At 43.3% G+C, this 23,988-nt stretch overlaps 1 protein-coding gene across 4 annotated transcripts in view; it reads left to right on the top strand.

Annotated features, from left to right (window-relative positions):
- The window catches only part of CUNH1orf21 (chromosome unknown C1orf21 homolog), a 218,297-nt gene that overhangs the window by 98,443 nt on the left and 95,866 nt on the right, over window positions 1–23,988 (top strand). For all 4 annotated transcript variants that reach the window (XM_031384668.1, XM_031384662.1, XM_031384646.1 and 1 more), the window contains exon 3: window positions 20,426–20,520. In XM_031384668.1, coding sequence (XP_031240528.1) covers window positions 20,426–20,520 — 95 coding nt within the window. The remainder of the gene's footprint in view (window positions 1–20,425; window positions 20,521–23,988) is intronic.

The following is a 23,988-nucleotide window of genomic DNA, read 5'->3' as shown; positions in this document are numbered from 1 at the left end:
TTGTTTGTATAATGAGGAGGGTAGCTTGACTGAAGGGATTCCCCCTTCAGGAATAAACTTATCTGTCTGGGGCATTAAATCTAAACTAGCCTTTACTTAGGAGCTTTGCGGAAGTAATTGCTAACTGCCTGCTTTAACTCAGCCTTAGCTGTTAAATGCGGATGTCTGGAGATTCTATTGTGGTAATTAGGGTTATTTTTGGTGGAGTTGAAGTACAGTCATGTTAGCCACACAGCTATGTAATCTGGCAAACTGGCTTCAAAGCCTGGCTGAGCTGCTCACAAACACATAGACTTGTCAGACCAGCGAGCTTCTCATTGGCTTAGGTCCTCTCTGTGCAGTATGGGGGAATACCAGTACTTTGCATGGAGTTGAGGGCCTTAGATGTGTTGTTGTGTGTTAAGCTTTTCCGTACTACTTGGTGAGACATGATAAACAGTGAGTTAGGTGCCAACTGTTCATCTCCACCATCCTCTTAGCAGCCTGAAGGCATGCATGCTTCTGTGTACAGCTGTGACGACTTCTCCAAGTTGTTGATTGGTCCTTTAACTTGATTATCATTTTCTTACTGTGGTTAGATTTAACAAACTTAAACAATTGATCATTAGCCTGCATTATTTGTGTTGCTGTGATTATTCCCTCTTGTCTTGACCTAATCAGAACTTATGTCTGTGTAAGGTGTGTCTGTGTGTGTGTGTGTGTGTGTGTGTGTGTGTGCTAAATCAGAAAGATAAGGGATATGACTTAGAAATGATAAATATGATAAGATGTTGCTGGATTTTACAATCCTATTAAGCCTGTATACACAATCCAGGTGTTTTAATTATAAGCCATATGTGTAGATTGGGCATATCTAGGGCTATACTAACTTAGTCCCCAGATGTAAGGCCCCTTATCACTTGCTCTTTCTTCCTAGCCATGCAATTCTGCTCCATGGTGGCTTCCTCCTCCACCAGCCGCCTTCTCCTCGCCCTGCTCTCTCACTTTTTGCAACTCCCTCTTAAGCCTCCAGTCCCACCTTTCCCCTCCACTGCCCTATCACAGATGTCAGCCTTTATTTGACCAGTTAAACTGGGGAGAAGGTTCACGTGGCATCACTTGAGCATCTGATGATCTGCTTGTAGGGGCCATCTACCTCTTAAGGAAGCAGTTTTAGTGTTAGAACACAAGCCCCATCAGGTCACCCCACAACAATAAGATGGCATATTCCCATTAAAGTATGGTTTTAAAATTTTCTTACCATACAGCTTAATGAGTGCATGCTGTAATTTGTTGTGTGTGTTTTTATTGCTGTGACTACATACCCCAGTAAACAATTTCCGGAGTAGGGACTTATTTTGTTCACAGTTTCAGCTTGTGCTGCCTGGCTCCAGTTCATTGGGCCTGAGGTCAAATAGAAGTCATGGCAGTGGAAACAAGTGGCAGAGAAGGCTGCTCATTTGTGGGGCAAGGAAGCAAAGAGAAAATGAAGAAGGACCAGTGGACTGCTTCCTCAAACTAGACCTCGGGCTCTCATTCCCCCACCTCTCAGTAGTTCCATTGACTTATGAATTAAAACAAAACATTGTGTCTGCTGCTGAGGTCAGAACCTTCATGACTTTCTGCATGCTTCACCTCTGAACCAGGCCTTCAATGTGTAAGCCTTCAGAGGGCTTCAAATCCAAGCGATATTAGTGGGTATAAATTTGAGTGTGTGTGTGTATTTTCCCTATGATTTTCCAGCTCTTCCCGTACATGTGGAATAGGGATGTTTCTAAAAGGATATTTCTTTGGGAAGCTGTGTAGCAAGAATGAGGAGACAAAGCCGGGCACTTGGGAGGCAGAGGCATGTGGATTTCTAAGTTTGAGGCCAAGCCTGGTCTACAGAATGTGTTCCAGGATAGCCAGGGCTATACAGAGAAACCCTGTCTTGAAAAATCAAAACAAAACAAAACAAAAAAAGAATGAGGAGATGACACCGATGGTGCCTGTGGCTGTCATAGAGAACTGCATCTAGAACTAAATGAAAATTTAAAATGACGTACAAAATAGAGATTATTTCAGCTCACATTGTATCAGTGAAGGATATTCATAATATTAAAATTGAATTATTAAGAATTTCTAGATGTATCTATCAAAGTTTTATTTAGTTAATGTGTGTGCGTGTGCGTGTGTGTGTGTGCGTGTGTGTGTGCTTATATACCATTGTGCACACCTGTTACAGTATATTTGTGGAGGCCAGAGGACAACTTGCAGGAATTGACTCTCTCCTTCCCCAGTGTGATCATGTGGGTCCCAGCAGCAGAACTCAGGTCGTCAGGCATGGTTGCAGGTGCCATTTCTCTCGGCATCCTCTCTCTGGCCCTTCAAATGAATCTAAGAATTTAAATGTAAGATAAGAAACCTGGCGCTGAGGAGTTAACCTCAGTCCATAAAGTGTTTTTCATACAAGCATGAGGAAAGTTCCATCCTTAGGACCATGTAAAAAGTCATCCGTGTATACCCAGAGAACATCGCAGAAGGATAGAAGAGTTGGAGAGTGGGAGGTGTGTTCCAAAAGAGCTCTTCTGGGTAAGACAGAGAGGTTGCACTTTCGAGCTTACCATAGGTGTGGTTACTCACACAAGACATGCCCAAGATTGGGTCAGTCAACATTTCATCATGGGAAGGGGAGGAACTCATGAGACCCCACTACTCCCTGAAAGTTGATTGACACTCTCTTCAGTGATGTAGCTGCCAATAAGTTGCCTATGTTCCAGTAATACCTCCCACTGGTGCTCACACTGGAAACCTAATTAAACACATTAGGACACACACACAGAAGACTGGAAAGAAGGGGAGGGGTCATAGGAAGAAGAAATGTTTCAGAGAAAGAAGGAGGGGTGGGGTTAATGGGAGGTATGAAACAGAGTAAAATTACATTTTCCAAAGTAATTTTTTCCAAAGTGCCAGCTGTGATGACATCATGTGCTCTGTAAGCTCAGGGCTGGGAAGGAGGAACAGGAGCCCGGGCCAGGCAGCCTGGCCAAGTGCCTTCATAATCTGAGGTTGCAGAACGTTGTCCCTATAATATGAAATCTGATCCCATCAAAACTAGCTGACAAATTTGTCTGTGTGAAAATCTAAAACCCCTGTGTGGCATTAAGTAAATAAACCACTGTAAGCTAAGTTAAAAGACAACTGTCAAACCATGAATACCATTTGCAAAACAAGATAAATATGGGGAAATTTTAAAAAAATAGTTGAAATCTAAAAACAAAGAACATAACTAAGTGAACACCAAACTTAATTTGTGACCAGGCAATTAATTTATAGAAAAGTTTACAAGAGTTCAATAAGCAGGTAAAAAAATATTCAACTACTTAGTTGTAACTAACCCCTCTCCTCACCTCCCTTTCCCACCCAATCCCCATCCCCACGAAACTAGGCAGGAGTAAACAGCTGTCCTATGTTCTAACGAGTAATGTCAAACCAGATTTTTTTTTTTCTGGAGCACAAAATAGCGATGTGCATATGGGATTTAAATAATTATGCCTTTTGCGCCTGCAGTTCTCCTTTTTCTTCTGTAATTAGGAGATAACTAGACAGGCAGATGTTGTCCACACCTGTATGTTCAAAGGTCTCCCTCACTGTCAGAACATGTGCGCCATTGAGCTGTCAAAGGATAAGTGATCCTGCAGTGTTTTAAAGAAAAGAAGCTCAAGGAGATTTTGCACATGTCTCATTTATAATGGCTTCTTAGGAGTTTTGTTTTCAATTCTATTTACTTGTTTGCTCATCTACTTATTGATTTATTTATGTGTGCACCACAGTGCACATATAGATGTCAGAGGACAACTTGTGGGAGCCAGTCTTTCCTCCCTACGGAGGCCCTGACATCTGGTAGAAGGCACCTTTATTGACTGAGCTGTCTTGCTGAACATTTGGGTTTTTTTGTTTGTTTCTTTTTGTATGTTTGTTTTTTGTTTTTGGTTTTGGTTTTTGGTTTTTGAGCCTTACAGGGTAGCCCAGGCTAGCCTACAGCCCATTTATCTACCCAGGCTGGTCTCATATTCATGGCAATTGTCAGTCTCTGCTGTGATTTGATGCATATGGTGCCCGTACCTGTCTGTAGGTTTTATTTGTAATATATGTAATATTCTGTGTCAGTACATAAAGAAAGAAGGTGTTGAGGAGCCTTCCACCAACATTAGTAATAATAGTCTTCCTATGATAGTTTCAGGCGATTCTGAAGTTTGAGTTCAGGTGATTTGAATTATAAATATAAATCCTTTATGTTTATAATTGATGCTTATTATTCAGTACAACTATTTATTTTGATAAATATAATTTAAAAATTTCCAACATGCAAAGGGCTTCAGTTGTATTTTCAGGCAATGCAGATTTGCTCCCTGAGGAAAGTGTATTATGTCTGGGAATATTTGGGCCCTAGGGATCTGTGTGATGGCATGTTTCTCAGGTAAACAGGTGGGATCTGGTTGAGTTTCTTCAGACCTTCGTGTTCCCTGTCAGTCTGCAAAACATTTGCTGACTGTTGTGCGTGCTTCGGACACCATGCTAGGCATCACGGCTCTTACAGAGCAGACGGGCAAAACTACTCTCTGCCCTTAGGGAGCTCATAAGTGGTGACAGATGGATATCTTGGCATAGAGTGTCAGTATCCTGTGCTGATACAGCGGAGGGTGCCTCAGCACAGGCTCTGGGAGGACACACACAAAGCATGATTAAAGTCTTTGCTTAAAAGATGAACAAACAAAAGAGTCAGTGATTCGGAGATATGGTGCCGGTACAGGCAGAGGGGTGCAGACACGGTGCGGTGTGTACAAGGTATGTCTAGAGGAGGCTAGGGCCTGAACAAATAATCGAGAAATCAGGTAGAAACCTTACATCAGAAAAGGAGCCTTAAATATTTAGGAATTTCACACTAATTTTCCCCCAAAACACCGAAAAGCTCACACAGACAGTATACACATCATGTTACAGACCTAGAAATTGGCTGAACATCTGGAAAATGCTAGAAAAAGGTCTAGAAGATTGAGAGCTAATTCCTTAGATGGTTGCCCTTACCTCATATTAGATAATATGGACCCTGAAATGATAATTCCAGAGCACAGGCTTTCATGTATGCCGAAATGACGTAAATACTAAACCTTGACAAAACCAGCTAAGACAATGGATGACAATAAAGCCTTTGTCTTTTGTGGGATTAGACTCCGGACCTACTTATTCTTGTGAATCGCTGGGGTCTTCAAAGAAATGATGCGAGCAGTCTGCACGTCTTATGTTACATGCAGATGCTCTTCATTGAAGACCATCAAGGGAGCTGGTAAAATGGTCAGGTAACCTGTGTTCAATGCCAACACACACATAAAAGCCAGGTGTAGTGCTGGAGAGGTAAAGACAGGTAGACATCTGGGGGCTCATTGGCTAGCCAGTCTTATCAAAACCGTGAGCTCCACATTTAGTGACATAACTCTGCCTCAGAATATAGGTGGAAGGGGATTGAGGAAAACGTTCAGTATCGATGTCTGGCCTCTAAATGAAAATAGACACATGAGGATGCATACCCATACACACGCATATATATACACACACACACACACACAGAGCTTTGAGAGTCATCAATGCCTTAAGATTTAAGTTGTTCCCATTGCTTCAGTGAGTTCTGAATCTGTTCCCCAAAGGAAACATTGGGGGAGGAGTCTGTAGTGCGTCATTCCTGTGGTACAGCAGAAGAAACATAGTATCTGTGAGACCAGCACCTCCATGACACAGCCAGAGTGTGGTATAGCGGTCTTGCTTTAAGCCACCTGCCCTCCCCTAAGTCCTCTTCAGCTATGAAGTATTTTCAGTTGAGAAGTTTGTGATCATACATTGTTGTCACAGTTTAATTGCGTTTCTGATAACAATGTTCTAAACTGTGAGGAAAATTGCCCCAGGCAATTAAGCACTCCTAAGCTGATAGTCCTCCATGAAGAGTGTTGATTGGCTAGTTACAAGGTTAAGAGCGTTTCATGGGAATGAGTCTATAGGAGAAGACACTGTATGCTTGCTGGGACTGAGTACCAAAGGCATCCTGCCCTCTAACTTTAAACTGTTTTACAAGAAAAATGTCAATGTGTAGGAAACCATTCAGCAAGAAACTAGGGACAGAAAGCAAGCACTAAAGAGCAATAAGTGTCCTGTGGCCCAAATGTCCACCAGTTTCCCTGTCCGCCAGTCTATCAGTGCCCTGATGTTCATGCTCTGAATGTTCATGTCACCTCTCAAGTTAATATAATGGTATTCTAACTTCCATCTTAATGTTAAAGGTTAGGTCTTTGGAGATGTGGTTAGGTCCCTAGACAACACTCATGGATGTTATTAGTACTCTTATAAATCCCAGGAGAGCTGGCTTATACCAACACATTAAGAAGGCACCATTTGTGAGAAAGCAGGCCTCACCAGATGCCTGCTGGCACACTGATCTTGGCCTTCCCAACTTCCAAAATGAGCCACATAGAAGTATTGTTATAGCGGCTAAGCTGACCTACACACCTGGGTGACAGGAAAATACAGTGTGTCCTGCTTTAGAAGTATGGAAAAGAGTAGAACGAGATGAGATAGACATTCTCTGCTTGGAGAAAAATCTAGCCCTCAGTTCAGGTAATCATCACTATTTTAGGATCACTGGTTGTGACCTGCCTGAAGAAGGTGTTAATGCTTTACTACGTGCAGTTGTGCACACTCATGGGTAAGGGAGCTGAGGTTTCGAGAGGCAAGGTGTCTTGTAAAGGTTCGCTCAGGTCGCTTCTTGTAACATCTGGTCAGAAATTCTCCTCTTTTTGGTTCCCAAACCTCATTCTGTCAGTGAACAATGCATGCTATTGAAAGAGGAAATGAGGAACTTGGGCTGCTAAACATGGGGAGGGATTAGAAAAACATTCAGAGACAGTGCCTTGTTCTAGAAGCTTTCAATTTAGTAGAAGAACACCTTCGATCACCTGTCTCTTGCTTTATCAAGAGTTTTGATTTATCACACACTGATTTATTAAGCACTATATAAATGGGGCTTTCTTGCCCCTGGTCTGCCATATGGGCAGCAATAGAGAGTCACTAGGAAGTGGTGACTATTGTGACTCTTCAGGTGACAGTGACAACAGAGCTCTTATTGACATGCCCTCTTATTGTAACTTCCTCCCTATCCACCTTTGGGTGCTATACTCTGGGCAGTGTGATCTCGAGGAAGGCCAAGGGTACCAGTGTGTCTGCAAGCCGATTGCTAGAGACTCATCTGATGTTTGATACCAGTGTGTCTGCACGCCGTTTGCTAGAGACTCATCTGATGTTTGGTACCAGTGTGTCTGCACGCCGATTGCTAGAGACTCATCTGATGTTTGGTACCAGTGTGTCTGCACGCCGATTGCTAGAGACTCATCTGATGTTTGATACCAGTGTGTCTGCAAGCCGATTGCTAGAGACTCATCTGATGTTTGATACCAGTGTGTCTGCACACCGATTGCTAGAGACTCATCTGATGTTTGGTACTGCTTGGCTCTTGAGCTCCTTGGACCATATAAAAACTGTGTGCACCAGATAGTTAATGTCACAATAGTAATATGTATATAAATGTTCTGCTAACATATAACTATCCATTACTGTTTAAACAAGCATAGAAATTATCTTTGAAAGTTCTTAAGGTTTCTCAAAATAAAAGCTTAGCTAAAAAGGGCAGTGGTAAGTGGGGAGGGGTGAGGACTATGAGGGACAAACAGAGTTTCTGTAGTCCACTTCCTTTTACTCATAACCCATATATGGAGGTATATGAATATTCATATGTGAATGTTTATGTATATGAATATTCGATTTTTCATTAAAAATGTTTTCATGACCATATATATGTGACTATTAAGAAATAAAGTGGGGCTGGAGAGATAACTCAGGAGTTGAGAGCACATACTGCCCTTACATAGAATCTCCATTCCCAGCACCCACATTAAGTGGCTCTCAAGTGCCCGAGACTCCTGTTGCGGGGGATCCAGTGCACTCTCTGGCCTCCTCAGGCACCGCACTCAGGTGGTGCACATACACATACAGAAAAAATAAAAGTTAAAACAGAATGGAAGGTAGAAAAATAAAGGCAAAGCAGAAATAGCGTATCTGCAGACTATAAAACAGCGCATCCTCATACTGAACAAGTCCCTCAAGCTGCTAGCAAAGCAACACGGGCCCAAATCTCTATCCAGACCATGCTGCATTTCCATTTTGAAAACCATATTCAAGGCTGGGCGGTGGCGGTGCGCGCCTTTGATCCCAGCACTTGCGAGGCAGAGGCAGGTGGATTTCTGAGTTTGAGGCCAGCCTGGTCTACAGAGTGAGTTCCAGGATAGCCAGGGCTACACAGAGAAACCCTGCCTCGAAAAACACAACAACAAAAAAAAAAAAAAAAAAAAAAAAAAAAAAAAAAAAAAGAAGAAAGAAAAAAGAAAACCATATTCAAAACAAACTAAATTACATTTGAATTCTCTTCTAGCCAGGGATATTCGTGCTTTACTGTGTAAATGTCAGGGCTGATCTTGATAGGCAACCACAGAGATTTTCAGATTACATATGAATACGGGCATTTAGTTTTAATTTACCAAGAGCCTTTGCGTTTATTGTGTCATCCACGTGACAGTATTTTTTTTTCCATTAAGTTTCTAGTTCTGATTACCTCCTTTCAGTCAAGAAATGTCTTTACCTCCCATACCCCTGCCTTGAGAGAAGGGCTGCTCTCCTGTGCCTTACTGAGTTTTCCTGACAACTGTTAGAATAGCAAGGTTTAAGAGAGAAAACACCGTGGTTTTAGTTCTAACGCAACTCTCAAAATCAGAAAATTACCCATTTAAGAAATATTAATTGTACAGATATTACTAAAAGAAAGCTTGATTTTTGCTAGCAGATAAAAGATGTAATTAGACAATGCCCATTTTACTGACTTAATTAGACAACCAAAGATTATAAGAAATGATATAGCCAGGCAGTAACTGGAAGGACAGATAAATATCATCAGACAGGGAAGAGAAAGAAATGGGATCAGCAGGCGGTGGCTTTATTGACCAGGAAAAGTCAAGGAGTTGGCTTTTGCACACACCTGAAGCAAAGAAGCCAGGAGAGTGCTTGAGACAGTGAATGTTTACAGAAGAGGCACCCTAGGCCAGCTGTCTTCGAAGGAGCTGTCTAGTGGGTCCCAGGAGGGAAGCTTGAGACTTGGTGCCCAGGCGATACACAAAGAGGAGCAGCCAGACCCAGGAGCTGAGGCCAGAATGCAGGAGAGAGCTCCCAGGGGATGAAGTCTGACTTTGGTTTTAAACAAGAGTTACCCGGGTTGAGAAGGCTCAATGGATGCAGTGTCATGGTCACATAGAAGGAAACCTGATACTCAGATGCACTGTAGGGTGACTGACCCTAGTTAATAATGATGTCATTTGTGTTTGAGAATAAGCAGAAACGGGGATATTTGAATATTTTTGCCACAAATAAATGGTGTTCAGAGTGGACTAATAATCCCAATTTGGTCATTGCATGTTGCACATATACAGGAACAACGCCCTCTAAATGTTTGTAAGTATTATTTGTTAGTCAAGAAGTTATAAAGAACTTTTTATAAAGCACAGTCCTGGTTCTCATGTAGGGAATCAACTGTAGGTGAGAGAGAGGCATAATATAATACACCTTTAATCTCTACTCTTGGGGTGTAGGGGCGGGTGTCTTTCTGGAAGTCTGAGGCTAGTCCAGTCTATAGAGTGGGTTCTAGGTCGGCCAGTGCTATGCAGGGAGATTCTGTCTCTGTGTTTGGGGGAGTGTGAGAGTGGAAGAGCTCAGTCCCATTGCTCTCTGGTAATGAGGTCTGACCTGGAGTTGTCAGCTGGGATGGTTTGCGGTTCATGTGAAGAACACTTAAGCATGTGCCTCCACACAGCCCTCTTCGCCCTGGTTTCCTCCACGGGGCTGGGAGTGGTAGGGGATTCTACCAACAGAAGCTCCTCCCCTCCTGAGGCAAAGGCCTTCTCTGAAGCTTCACAGTGTGGGCTGACCATGAAACTTGAGCATTTAGAAAGGGTATCAAGCTGGGCTGAGAGAGAAATATTGTCAGAGCTTTCGTACATTAATGTCCCTGCCATGTTTTTACATTTGATTCTGGCTGAGAAGTGAAGAACAGGCGTGGGGGCGATGGTGACATGCTTACATGAGAGTCCAGGGCTCAGCTGTGCACAGGCACATGGTAGAGAGCCACTTCTGGTCTATAGGACCTACAGAACCCAGTTACGCTCCCATGCACTCAACCTAAGCATGAGAGGGGAGTTTTAGACATGTGGTGTTTGTTTAATTAGAGTGTATTCCTTGGTTGGGGCCAATGCTCCCAGAGAGGCATGTGTTTGCCTTCCTCTCCATAAGTCATTTCTGTTCTTCTGCCACAGTCTGCGAGTCATCCACTCTTGTCCCTCCTCACCATCTTCTGAGGGCCTGTTTATGTATTCCCCATCTGCCCTCAGCTCTAGCTCCTGTCCCAGCCTCTCCATTTCAGAAGCATTCACTGCTTCCTCTCCAGATAGCAGCAACAGCTTATACTACAGGAGAGGAATGGTGTGCACTTAAAACACTGCTGTGTGCAAGCACTCAAGGTAACTTCCCACTGGGAGCCAGCAGTGTTCTCTCATCTGCCCTCCCTGTTCCCACCGTCCCTTCCCTAATAGCATCGGGAGTCTTTGGAGTGTTTACAGCAGGGGGATGGGGTGGGGGGTGGAAGTGTCCATAGCTTGATACAGTGCATATGTAAGCCTCCTGTCAGACACGTGGATGCTTGTGTAAAGGTGATCAATGCTGATTGGCTTGATCTCTATGGATTGTGGGAGCAGTCAACAGAAGATGAATCTTGGAAGACGAGGTAGTAGAAATAGTAAAATGGCCATGTGGAAAGGGCAGAGAAGGGAACAATAGACTGAGATGATTAAACTGGTGTTTGTGATCCAAGGCCAGGCCCACCCATAGAGTATCCTGAAGGGGCCGTGAGGGCAGCTGGAGGTAATCTTTGGTTTTATGAGGATGCAACAAGAAGTACAGACTTATCAAAGGAAAGGCGAGCTGAGCCAGCAGGTCCATGCACCCAGTCTGTATTCCCGCCGCTCATTAACAAAATTTATGGATGAGGGAAGCAGGGACTATTTTTTCAGAAGTAAAGAAATGACATTATTTTACCATGAAGTATGGTTCAGATGTGTTTTTCCATTTTATAGTCCAATCACAGTGGGAATTACTTCAGCTGAAAGTGACTATCCATTTTCTTCCTATTCTTTCTAATAATGACTTCATTGCTGCCAAAGTCTTTTTAATAGTTCTGTAACCCAGGTAAAGCCAGGCTCTTGGAGACCAGCATCAGTCCAGAGACATATTAAAAGGAACATGCTATATCATTGAAAAGCCATTTAAACTGTTACTGAGTGACCCCTAAAACCTGAAAAGCATCTCATTCATGAACAGCACATTGGAACTTATTCTTTCATGAATTATGTATGCCTTTGGCTGTTCCTATTTTTCTTTTTTCTTCTTCTACCTCAAAACTCTTTTCTTGTGTGCCCTGCAGCTTTCCCTCTAGACCAGCCTACCAAGGACTTCCTGCTCCTCCTCACCTCTCTCCTCCTCTTTAGCTGTGCACCTCAGGTGCCACAGACTGGCCCTGTCCCCTGGCTAACCTCCTTGTGCCTCTCAGACTATACCACAGATCTCACTGTCCATCTGCCCTAGGCAAGGCAGCCTTCTCCTTGGGTCCCAGGATTTCAGGTGCTTAACATCCAGACAAATGAGGCAAACATTTCTCTGCATTGTGTCATGATTATCTGAGAATCTTTCCTCCACCAGAAATTCACTTAAGTCAGGATCCAGTGAAAGGAATTAAGTTAGATGGACATAGTCATTAGACTGTACTTCTTCACAAACATACACAGATGTGCATGTACATGCAGACACACACACACACACACACACACACACACACATACACACACACACACACAGCCCTTTGCCTTAACAAAAGGGTGAAGAAGAGTTTTCTAGTGCTGACTTAGAATTCAATGCCTGCTCCAGAATGAGCATGAGATCATTCTGAAGCAAACGTGAGTGACCATGGCTGAGGCACAAAGATCGAGTTCCACTGGGACAGAGGTTGCCTAAACTCTTATAGACACAGAAAAAAACAAAGCCATGAATCAATATGAGCTGATTTCATTGATGTAGACACCAGGTAGGATCGTCAGAGCAGAGCAGGGGCCCTCTAGAGGCTGCCCTTAGTCTCGGAGTTGATAGAAGCAAATGGTCCGCAATGAAATAAGTTTCAAATGTTTTACCTAATAGTAACAAAGACGTCAGTCAAAGATAGAGGTTGGTAGTGTCTATTGAGAGGACTAAACACACTTCCCCACAGTCATAATGTTCTACACAGTCTGTAGGGTCAACTCCAGAGAACCTCAGTTTGCAATGGATGATCATACACTGTCCTTGTAATCAGCCATTGTATAAATCCAAAAGAGTGTTTGCTGGAAGGAAGTGACTACAGATGAAACACAACTGTGTTACTGTGTTACTGGCCCAGACTCCAGGGAGTGGAGGGGTTACCATCTTATGTAAAAAGGACACATGTGACACTGTAGTAGCATCATTATGTGTTGTCTGCCGTTGCTCTATAGTTTGCATAAAAAATGTCAGTGTTTGTAATTATTTTATTTTTTAAAAAAACATAACAAATATTCTATATAAATTCTGTAACAGACCCAGTTCTGAATCTCTGCCATATAATAACCCAGTCAATGTTCCATGAAATTGAACCATTAATGTCACTAGAAGGAATTTTAACTGATGTTTGCTTACCCTTTGTTTAAATATAAACAAACATTCAGTTTCACTATTGAATAAACACACAGAAAGTCACAAGGGATTTTATATTAGTGACAGTCACATACTTAAATTATGCAGTATCTTAACAGGGCTGTATATAAATATGAATGATCGCTGTACTTTCTCTAGTAGCCCTCCAAGGGTTAGATGCTACCAAAGTTCAGTCCCCACAAAGTTTAAGTCCAAAAACCATTCTCTTTTCAAGCAGTTGGGATCTCTAGGTCATTGGCACTTAAATGGTTTCATTTTCAAAATAGTTTTTATTTATCAGGATTTGATCTAAACTCTGAAAAAAAAAACAGAAATGCCTATGGATGTGCAAGAACCTTATGTTAGAGTTCTTTGAAACATTAGGAGCAGGGTGTGTATGATTATCCTAGAAACTATTCAGTAAAAACCATCACACTAGTGCTGATGAGATCACTTTATACAAGGGCAGTTAGGAAGTTAAGGTTAAGGACTGCCTGGCTCAGGGACTTGATGGCAGTTCGTGTTCTCCAGTGGAGTGTGCTTCATGCATAACAATGTTCCAAATTTAGAGTCCATCTGGTGAACCTTGGCAGAGAGATACTCTCAGGCTTTGTGTGCTGAGGGATATGCCCAAGCAGTGGTTCTCTCTCTCTCTCTCTCTCTCTCTCTCTCTCTCTCTCTCTCTCTCTCTCTCTCTCCCTCCCTCCCTCCCTCCCTCCCTCCCTCCCTCCCTCCCTCCCCCTCCCTCCCTCCCTCCTTCCTTCTGTCCCTCTTTCTTTCTCCCTCCCCATCTCCTCCAGCTATTTTCCCTGGGCACCTTCTACACCCCTGCCTCTCCATTCCCATACATAGTTTATCACAGAACCCAGAACCTAGTGTATATTTGATAGGAGTTTTCCAAATGAGGAATGATTAAAAGTGAACTTCGATCTGCTGGCATGATCAAAGCCTTCACTATTTTGTGCACTTTAATACCTGTACCTCTAAATGTCAGTCCGACAAATGTCACACTCTGAGCGTTTGCTACAAAGGGGAACATAATACTCAACTTTAGAGAATGGGATGATGAGAGGGGGGAGTTGAAAAGCATGAGGATGTAAGATTTAAGGATAGGAGTTAAACTGACTGGGCTCCCACTTGCACTCTTTATAAGATGTGTGTAAAATGAAGGGGAGATGGAATGGAAAGTGAAGAGAAGACACAAGAGAAGAAAGGATAGAGAGAGTAAGATTTATCTGATGAAAAATGTCCAAATTTGATCAAAAGCAGCAATCCAGAGTTCAGGAGGCTCAGTTGAACCCCCAGAAGAAAAAGGCTGTGTAATACAGGCCGTGTGCTCTGTGTAATACAGGCTGTGTGCTGTGTGACACAGGCTGCATGCTGTGTGACACAGGCTGCGTGCTGTGTGTGACACAGGCTGTGTGCTGTGTGTGACACAGGCTGTGTGCTGTGTGTGACACAGGCTGTGTGCTGTGTGTGACACAGGCTGTGTGCTGTGTGTGACACAGGCTGCGTGCTGTGTGTGACACAGGCTGCGTGCTGTGTGACACAGGCTGCGTGCTGTGTGTAACACAGGCTGCATGCTGTGTGACACGGCTGTGTGCTGTGTGTGACACAGGCTGTGTGCTGTGTGTGACACAGGCTGTGTGCTGTGTGACACAGGCTGTGTGCTGTGTGTAATACAGGCTGTGTGCTGTGTGTAATACAGGCTGTGTGCTGTGTGACACAGGCTACATGCTGTGTGTGACACAGGCTGTGTGCTGTGTGTGACACAGGCTGTGTGCTGTGTGAGACAGGCTGCGTGCTGTGTGTAACACAGGCTGTGTGCTGTGTGTAACACAGGCTGCGTGCTGTGTGTAACACTTGGCTGCGTGCTGTGTGACACAGGCTGCATGCTGTGTGTAATACAGGCTGCGTGCTGTGTGTAACACAGGCTGCGTGCTGTGTGTAATACAGGCTGTGTGCTGTGTGTGACACAGGCTGTGTGCTGTGTGACACAGGCTGTGTGCTGTGTGTAATACAGGCTGTGTGCTGTGTGTAATACAGGCTGTGTGCTGTGTGACACAGGCTGTGTGCTGTGTGAGACAGGCTGCGTGCTGTGTGTGACACAGGCTGCGTGCTGTGTGTGACACAGGTTGCGTGCTGTGTGACAAAGGCTGCGTGCTGTGTGTGACACAGGCTGCGTGCTGTGTGACACAGGCTGTGTGCTCTGTGTGACACAGGCTATGTGCTGTGGGCTTCCTCTGCTCCCTTCTTAGCACACATCCAGCCTCAGTTTCTCCCTTGGTGCTGTACACGTTTGAATGCATCCATTAAAGATCCTTCTCTAATGAAAGTGACCTTTTGACTGGGCAGGAAAGAAAGTTAGAGAAAATAAAAGTTTGAGGAGCAGCCTTTGAGGCATGTCTTCGCGGGGCAGGCAGTGAAGGGGCAAAGGGAGGCAGCCAAGGAGCACGCTGGTGGCCTGCGGAGTGGCAGAGTGAAAGGAGGTGTTTGAAGAGGAGGCTGTTTAACGTCAAGCATCCTTTTGCCTGCTAATACTATTGGCTCAGATATAGCCTTCTGCCCAGGATAGGGGGAAATGCCTCATCTCTCCTCCAATATCACAAGACTGTCTCCTCCCAAGATCTACTATGAGAGTTTCTATACTGTTTGGGACCTGGCTCAGCTCTCTTTAAGATAAAGAGCTTTCTAGGAAGGAAGCAGAAGAGAAAAACCACCTCTTCTGTATTTTCTGTGAAGACATAAGCTTTTAAGTGCAAACCATTCAAGTGTGTGTGTGTGTGTGTGTGTGTGTGTATGTGTGTGTGTGTCTATTTATGTATATTTGTGAGAGTGTGTGAGTATCTGTATTTGAGTTTGTGTGTAAGTGTGTGTGTGTGAGTGTATGTGTATGTCTTTCTGTGTGTGTATTTCTGTGTGTGTCTTTGTGTTTGAATGTGTATTTGTGTGTATATGTGTGAACGTATTTGAGTGTGTGTGTAAGAGTATATATGTTTATATTTGTGGCTTTGTGAATATTTATTTGTGTGTATTTCTGTGAGTGTGTGTGTGTTACTGTTGTCTACTTTCAGGTCTTGCTTGAAAGGTCAGTGCTTTGACTCCCAGGCATATCTTTGTGCTTTCAGATTCACACTTCCAAATGATTGACAGTCATTAGTGGGATAAGGAAGGATCAACCCTCTCCCCCTTTTTAAAGATTTTTTTATTTTTATTTTTGTTTATATGTGTATATACATGCCATGGGCTATGTGTGAGTGCCTACGGAGACCAGAAGAAGTCATGGGATGCACTGGCAGTACAGTTAAAGGCAGCCGTGGAGCACCTGACACATAGGATCTTTAGCTAGGGCAGTCCATGTTTGTGATTCTGCTTCAGCTCTGGGTCAACCCTTCTAAGTGAAAAGCTCAACCAACTCTGTTTTTGAAGGAACCCCATCTTGTGGGAGACCAGGGGCTAAACTCCAATTTAAGGAAGAAAATCCTAAGGTCCACCTGCACAATCATCCTATGCCAACCCGCCCTTAGCAACAGCCAAGCTATGATAGCAGGATCAAGGTACATAGAGATAACCTAAGACATCCTGAGAGAATAGATAACCTGACCATCCTGTTTGTCAGGTAGTTCTGCCCTCGTGTTCAGATCCTGCAGTTTATAACAGAAATGAGTTTTTCTCATTATTTTTAGTTTTTCTCAAATATTAATTTGCTGCTCCATATGGAAATTCCCCAAGTTTGCTGTAACCACAGTAAGTTACCCTGCACCCTTAGACTCAAGGACAGTGAGAGGGACCTTGCTCATGAGCTCATAATAAAGGCAAGGCTGTCACTCTGACCCACTGCTGTTGGGACACGGGAATCGGCTCCTCAGTGGTCCTTGGGTACCTGCAACTTGGACACTAACTGCTATCACTCAGGTGCTCACTGCTGTCTCCCAGGATTACAGATGGGCCTGCAACAGGTTCCTTAATAGTAATAGTAATAGTTCCTGTCTTTCAGACTAGAGAGATAGCTCAGCAGTTCATAGGAATGGCTCAGCTCTCTTTAAGATAAAGAGCCTTCTATGAAGGCGCTTTCAGTAGTGAATATCTTGCTGCCATATCCCAAACTGGTGAGTCTACCCCACCCTGAGGCCTGAAGAAGAGAGCCTTTCCTGTGGGTCACATCTCTACGGAAATGCGAGGCATCTTCAGTAATGGATTGTCTGTCTCCAGATGGCTGCTCTTTGAGAAGATCCAAGTTCCATTTCTAATACCATGGTGGCTAACTGCTCTCTGTTGCTCCAGTCCTAGGAAGATTTGACACTGTCTTCTGCCTCAAAGGTCACTCACTGCATTAGGGAAGTGCATACATGTGTGCAGACAAAACACCCATACATACCAAGTAATAACAAATTAAACGTCACCAAACAAAGCAAGCAAACAAACAAAACTCCACTGTGATTTTTAATCAAGTAGAGGGAGGTAAATGCTTTTCTAATTTCAGGGCTATGAGAAAGCAGAATTTTCACAAGCATTACAGATAGAAGAGGAGGGAATTCAAAAGCTTTCCAGGAAGGGTCATTCAGCTGAAAAGGGGCTTTTCCATGACAGTGAAAATCTGAACCAGCTTTGACACCCTGTTTCTCTTTTTCTCTTTTTCATCAATGGCTGCTACCAACCATCCCTAACTCCATCTTGTAGTTACCCTGAATAAGATGCTAGAAATTTACCACAGATCTGTTTTGACTGGAAGCCTGAACGTGTTTACAGGGGCTGAACAGCAGGCCTGTGTTCCTGACTGGCATTTTAATAAGTCACCTGACAAGGTCAACAGGAAGAAAGGGAACAGGTGTGAGGGAGAAAGACAGTCCTGCCTCAGCTCATCATCAAATGGCCACACCTTGCTTGCGCCTTTGACAAAAGGAAATCTATATTTCAGTAGTGAATATCTTGCTGCCATACCCCAAAATGCTGGGTCTACCCCACCCTGAGGCCTGAAGAAGAGAGAGCCTTTCCTGTGGGTCACATCTCTATGGAAATATGAGACATCTTCATTAATGGGTTGTCTGTCTCCAGATGCACATCTTCATTTCAGGCACCCACCTTCAGAAATCTGATGGGCCCTTCTATTTTAGTTTAACTTTAGTTAACTTAGTTTAACTTTATTAAGTATTTGGTTTGTTTTTTAATTGTGGCTTTTTGCTGACTTCTTGTCTAATTCCAGGGTAGATTTTGCAAAGCGTGTTCTGTAAGTAGTGACCATGAGCCAAGCTTATAGTTCTAGATGTTTGTTTTCTCTTGTGTTGTTAGTCCCATTGTATTGTCCCAGCTGGCTGGGCGGCCAGCCAGGCTGCTAAGGACACCGTAAAACCTACCTGCTGTCTAAGTTGGTCAGGATTCTGTGTTGATGAAAAGAAAGGAAGAAAGCCCATGTTTGCAATAATGATATTGTGAGAGCCAGGTCACCAGGAGCTTTCCCATTTCCTTGGAGGAAAAATATTAATAGCTTGTCTATTCCTCCTTTCAGTTGTGATCCTGAGAGGGCTGAGGAAAGAAAGTGAATGTTTACTGTGCTGGTTAGCATCTGCTCAGACTGGACTATGGTGGGCCAGGTGGGAGGGGACCATGGGCAAGGGAAGAAGGGTGACCCTTTCAGGGGGACACCTGTGTTGTGGAGTGTGCAGAGAGCTGCTGGTCTTCCAGAAGTCTCTGCTGTGTTCTATAATGGCGTGTGATCGTCCCTGCCCTTGATGCATGAGGTTCGGGGCCCTGGGTAGAACAGGGTCTACCTGATTGTGATAGTTGTTATATCTAATCATTGAAGGCTCAACTAAGCATGCATGTGTTCAATTAAACCCTAGCAATTATGTTGTTGTGTTGTGACTTATAACTGTTAGTGCCTTAAACCAAAGTTGCAACACCTGTTTTTTAATTTCTATGTTTTTTACCTTTATTTTGATCTCTGCATGATTATACTGGGAACATAATTATGCCTGTTTTTTTAATTAGCAGTGTTTTTGCATTCATGAGTAAACAATCATTAATTAAACGTGTTGGTATTCTTAACTTCCTTTTTTCAACTGATTGGCAAATCAGAGGATGAGATTCTCTTGTTTGTTTTTTATTTTGAGAAAGCATTTGCTGGGTAGCCTGAACTGACCTCAGACTCACTATGTAGCTTAGGCTGGCCTCAACATCAAGATCTCTCTGCCTCCATCTTACTTGTCAGGATAACACACACGAGCAATGAGCCATCATAACAGGCTGTGAAATACTTTTACTTTGTATTTTTAATTCAAATCTTTATATCTGAACTTGATCATTTTTGACTTAGGAGGCTGAAGGGCTCATTACAGTAATTGTACACAAGTCTCTCAAATTTCTTTAAAAGGAAGTTGAAATGGGGCACGGGAGATGGCTCAGTTGGTAATGTGCGTGTCGCTCAGACATGAGCACCTGAGTTCAGATCCTCAGCACTGATGTAAAAGGCCAGGTAGAGGGTGCATCCTTGAAATTTCACTGCTGGAGAGGCAGTGATGGAGTTAGCCCTGGGACTTGCTGGTCAGGCAGTTTCTGCAAGAGACCCTGTCTAAAATAGTGATACAGGAAGACTCCAGACATTGACCTCTGGCTACCACATGAATCCAAATCACATATACACACCACACTCCTGCATAAACATACAATAGAAATAAAGAAAAATTAATAGACTCAATATCTACCTTGATTTACCAAGTGGAACAGAAAAACACAAATGGCTTGATCTCAAACATTGGGTCTTTTTATACACAATATGCAAATCTCATTAGCTTCATGAGGATGAGACATTTAACAAGCACAGTGGAAGTAACTATAGCTAGATTTCAGAAATGTCGTGTTAAGAGGAAGTGTGGAAGGATAACCAAGAGAGTCAACTAACCTGGGCCCTTGGAGCTCTCAGAGACTGAACTACCAGCCAGAGAGCAAGCATGGGCTGGACCCAGGCCTTCCCACACATATGTAGCTGATGTGCAGCTTGACTGAGATCCGTGTTCTCTTCTCAAGTCTAGCTTCCCTCTATACTATTCACCATGGGACCGTACCAAACCCACTTAGAACTAGTTGATAGTTTAGTTGTGGGCTTGCCACTTTATAAGCATTAAAGTATAGATGTGCAGTAACTGTAGACTGCTCGGATGTCCAGCTGAAATATGCTGCTGCAGGCACTCTGCACATGTAGTTTCCTAGAGATAAAGGAAAGGAAGATGTTCTTAGCCCTCTTAGGCTGGTGTGTGGAGTCTCCCAGTGTGCCTGGATTCCAATGACTTTCCGAGCCTGAAGTGCCTGCCTCCTCAGTGTCTGCTCTCTGTCTAATGTCAGTGGTCACACAGGGTCTCTCTGAACTGGAAAACTCCACCAGCACTCCAGTAGGCAAGGCAGAGCCCCTACTGACAGGAACCCAAGAGATGTCCGTGCTCGCTTCCTCCAGACTTCCAAGATGAGCCACGTGTAAAAGCTGCACGAGAAAGAGTCTAATGTATGGCTCTTTGCTTTGCTGACACTTTTCTGCCACTGTGGTAAACATTTCTTCTTTTTGTTTGTCATTCAGATGAGTATAGGATCAAACCGGTGGAAGAGGTCAAATACATGAAAAACGGAGCAGAAGAGGAGCAGAAAATAGCAGCCAGGAACCAAGAAAACCTGGTAAGAACTGAAGTTCTCCTTTAACAGTGACTTGCAGTGACTATTGTTTAAAAAAAACAAAAAACAAAAAAAAAAAACCAAACCCTGCACCACACATTGATTTGAGGCTCACGCCCTGGTTCAAGATTTCTTGAAAATGCTGTAGCTATTGTTAGCTTGCCTGGAAGCTGCACTATTACCCTGTATCCTGTTTGTCTCAGAATAGGTCCCTTTTTAATCCTGATAAGAAATGCTCTAGGGAAAACACAGTAAAATTATTAATGTTTCTAGAAGTGAAGTTGAAACCCCTGATGTAGGATTGAGATGGGGTAGAGGTGGGTCTCTACCCACCCCCCCCAACACGGATTCAAGTCAGGATGAATAGTAGAGTTTCATTATTTGAAACCTGTAATGAGGAAGTTGCCTTTCAAAGGAAAATCACAGAATTCTAAAATAGGTCTGCAATCCAAAGAGCCCATTCTTCACGTTCATGGTGTCAAAGGGAGCGCACATTTGAGTTCATGTGAAACGTGTAATGATAGGGGGCTAGGGAGCTCCTTGCTCTGTTATCAATCCCTGTGCACATTCTTCCCAGCAACCCACCTCAATCAAATATTTAGGCAGTTATCATATTAATTGATTTCTCAGAGGTTAGAATAGTTAACAGTATGCATTTATTTGGTTGCACTGGTATATGATGGGTTTCTTTCATATTTTGCATATATTTTACATTTAGATTATTATTTATGTGATTGAGTGCATGCATGTACTTTTTAGGATTTGTGTGTTAATAGGTATTTTTACTTCACTGACATTTTTCATAATACATGTTTCATTCCTTGGTGACCTCTACTGTAGCGCAGGGGTTGATACAGTATTAGCCCCTCCTTGTGGCTACCATTTTCCATCAAGATTTTAGTGGATGTTAGAGGGGATGGGTTTTGCTTCCTTCGTTTTCTTCTAAACATGTGACCAGCAGCCCTAAATAGTAAAATGTCAGCCAGGGAATAGTTTACATTTTAAGTACTGAAAATAAAGGACAGGCAAAGCCCTCAGGCTCCATCCCCAGCACCTTAAACTGGGGGAAGATGGTATTGAGAAGAGTCTAGATAATGACATATTTCATAAATGGCATTTAGATTTCTAACAGCAATTTTTAAATACACGGAAAAAGGATGATGACCAGACAGTAGAAGTTAGTGTTACCAGGCTCCTCACAGGAAGTGCTCTTGCAGTGTTTAACAGCAACAGATAAAGCAAAGAAAGACCTGGGTAGGTGAGAGACTTGTTTTTACTAAATAGCAGAGTTTACCTGGCTTGATACAATGTGAGTGAATAGATCTCGGCACTGATGTTAGAAGCTGGCCTGGGACAAGCCTGGCCTTGGATCCCCCCTTTTGTACCTCTGTTTAGTGTGCTTGTCTCTTGGGAACCTGAGGAAGCTGGAGACTGAGGTTGTCCTCGCTGCTCATCCTGCTGAGACCAGCACCATCTTCCCCCCTCTTCACATCCTTGCAAACACATTTCTGGTTGCCTCTATGCTCAGAGTTAGCACTAGTATCCTGTGCAAGCCAAACACACTTGAACAGAGAGGCTTCCAGCCATTCTGGCTGATTTGTGTGACACCTAAGGCAACTCGAGCCTTCATTTGGCCAAATACTTGGGATTTGTACTGGGTGGTTTTCCAGTGTGCAACCACATTCATGCGGGAACTGGAGGAGATAGACGTCTTTGATTCTGGAATGAGCAGGATGCCTTCCCAAGTTAGACGTGTTTCTCAGTGATCTGTTAGCATGTTGTGTGCTAGCCTATAGGTCAGTGTCTAGTCTTAGCAGGACACGCTGCCCAGCAGTCACTCCATAAATGCTGTGCTCTCCAGTCACTTGAGTCTCATCCATGGCCATCACAGATGTACCCTGAATCCACAGACAGACGTTTACCCTGAATCCACAGACAGACGTGTACCCTGATTTCTGTCATCTGCATGTTCCACTTTGGTGCTCACTCTATCTTCTTAAGCAAGGCAAAGTCGTAGATTGATTTGCTTTGCTTTTTTAACCATCAAAAAGCTATTCAGACACAAAGGTCAACCTGAATTCCAGACTCTCCATTTCTAGCTTTAAAAGTTTGGCCTTGAGCTTCTGGAGTCCAAGTTCTTTATCTGGAATATATCTGGAAATCTTTAGAGAATTAGAAGAAAATATAGGGAAAGCTATGTCAGGTCTTAGTACAGGGAGACTTTCTTCATGATAACTTAGATCACAAAAGCTGTAAAGGGAAGCTTTCTTTCCTGACATCAGAGTCAAACTGCAAGATGGAGGTAGTCAAGTAAGAGCCTCGAAGAAAACACTTAGGACCAGTACACAGTGAAAGGACTCATATCTGCGATATGTAAAGAGTACCTCTAAATAAACAAGGAAAGGGTAATCTCTTTTTAGAAAAGCAATGAATAGACCAAGTGGTTCACGGTAGAGCATGGAGCATCATAGGCATACAGAGAGCTGTTCTTCACCACCTGGACTGCGCACACTCGCTCAGACACGAGTTTCCTGTGTGTGCCTGAAGGATACTGCCCCTCAAGGCATGCTGCACTGGGTCTCTGGTGGGCTGCTCTCTAAAAGCATTTGAGCTTTTGTTCATTTGATTTTTCTGTTTCCCAGAGCCAGAGGTGTGCTGGTTCTCAAACCGGTTTGTGCTGGTTGAATGTCATTGTAATTATGTAATTTAGTTAAATAATATGCAAGCCAGTGAAACACCAGCGTGGAGAAAGCTGTCACAGTGAAATTTAAATGGAATGCCTTGAAAAGTCTTGATGAAGGTGGGTTATTAAAAGCTTGCGGTTTAATTGAATTCTACACTGAGATTCTTTTACGAGGCCTTTACTTTCTCACTTCCCTTAAGAAATCAAACAGGAATCTCAGCTGTGCGTTGAAGACATGGCCAGTGAAGGAGGTGCTGACAGGGTCCCCTCTCACTGTCCCTCAGGGAAAGGAAAAGCCATATTCTTGTGACAAAAGATGGGGAAAGAAACATGTATCTTGGTATCTTAAAGTAAAATATGTTTAGTGTACATATACATTTTATATGTCCCTACTTTCACTCAATGACTTTAACTACCAGTTTGGGTGGTGTCATCTAATACTACTTATTGTAATTAAGGACATGCAAATTAAAACGTGACCCCATTTTTCATCCATTGGATTGGCAAAAACTTGAAATTTGATAATATCAGACTTTGGCCTGATTGTAGGAAAATATATGTTGATGCACCAGCAGTAAACACCTCTCTCAGAGCACAGTGTTGGTATCTCTGGCCACTTAAACATGCATGGCCGTGACCCAGCACTTCTACAGCTTGTATACTGTATGCAGCTGCCTGCATACAGGAAGGAATGCCCAAGACATTCACTAATAGTGCTGTTTCTATCAGTAGAAAGTTGAACACAGACCTTTCTTCCTGTCAGCAGGAGAACAGTAGTTATATCACAC

This window comes from Mastomys coucha, unplaced genomic scaffold (assembly GCF_008632895.1).
Source record: "Mastomys coucha isolate ucsf_1 unplaced genomic scaffold, UCSF_Mcou_1 pScaffold1, whole genome shotgun sequence".
Taxonomy (NCBI): domain Eukaryota; kingdom Metazoa; phylum Chordata; class Mammalia; order Rodentia; family Muridae; genus Mastomys; species Mastomys coucha.
The sequence above is the reverse complement of the archived record's forward strand: the minus strand, read 5'-3'. Positions and strand labels throughout refer to the sequence as shown.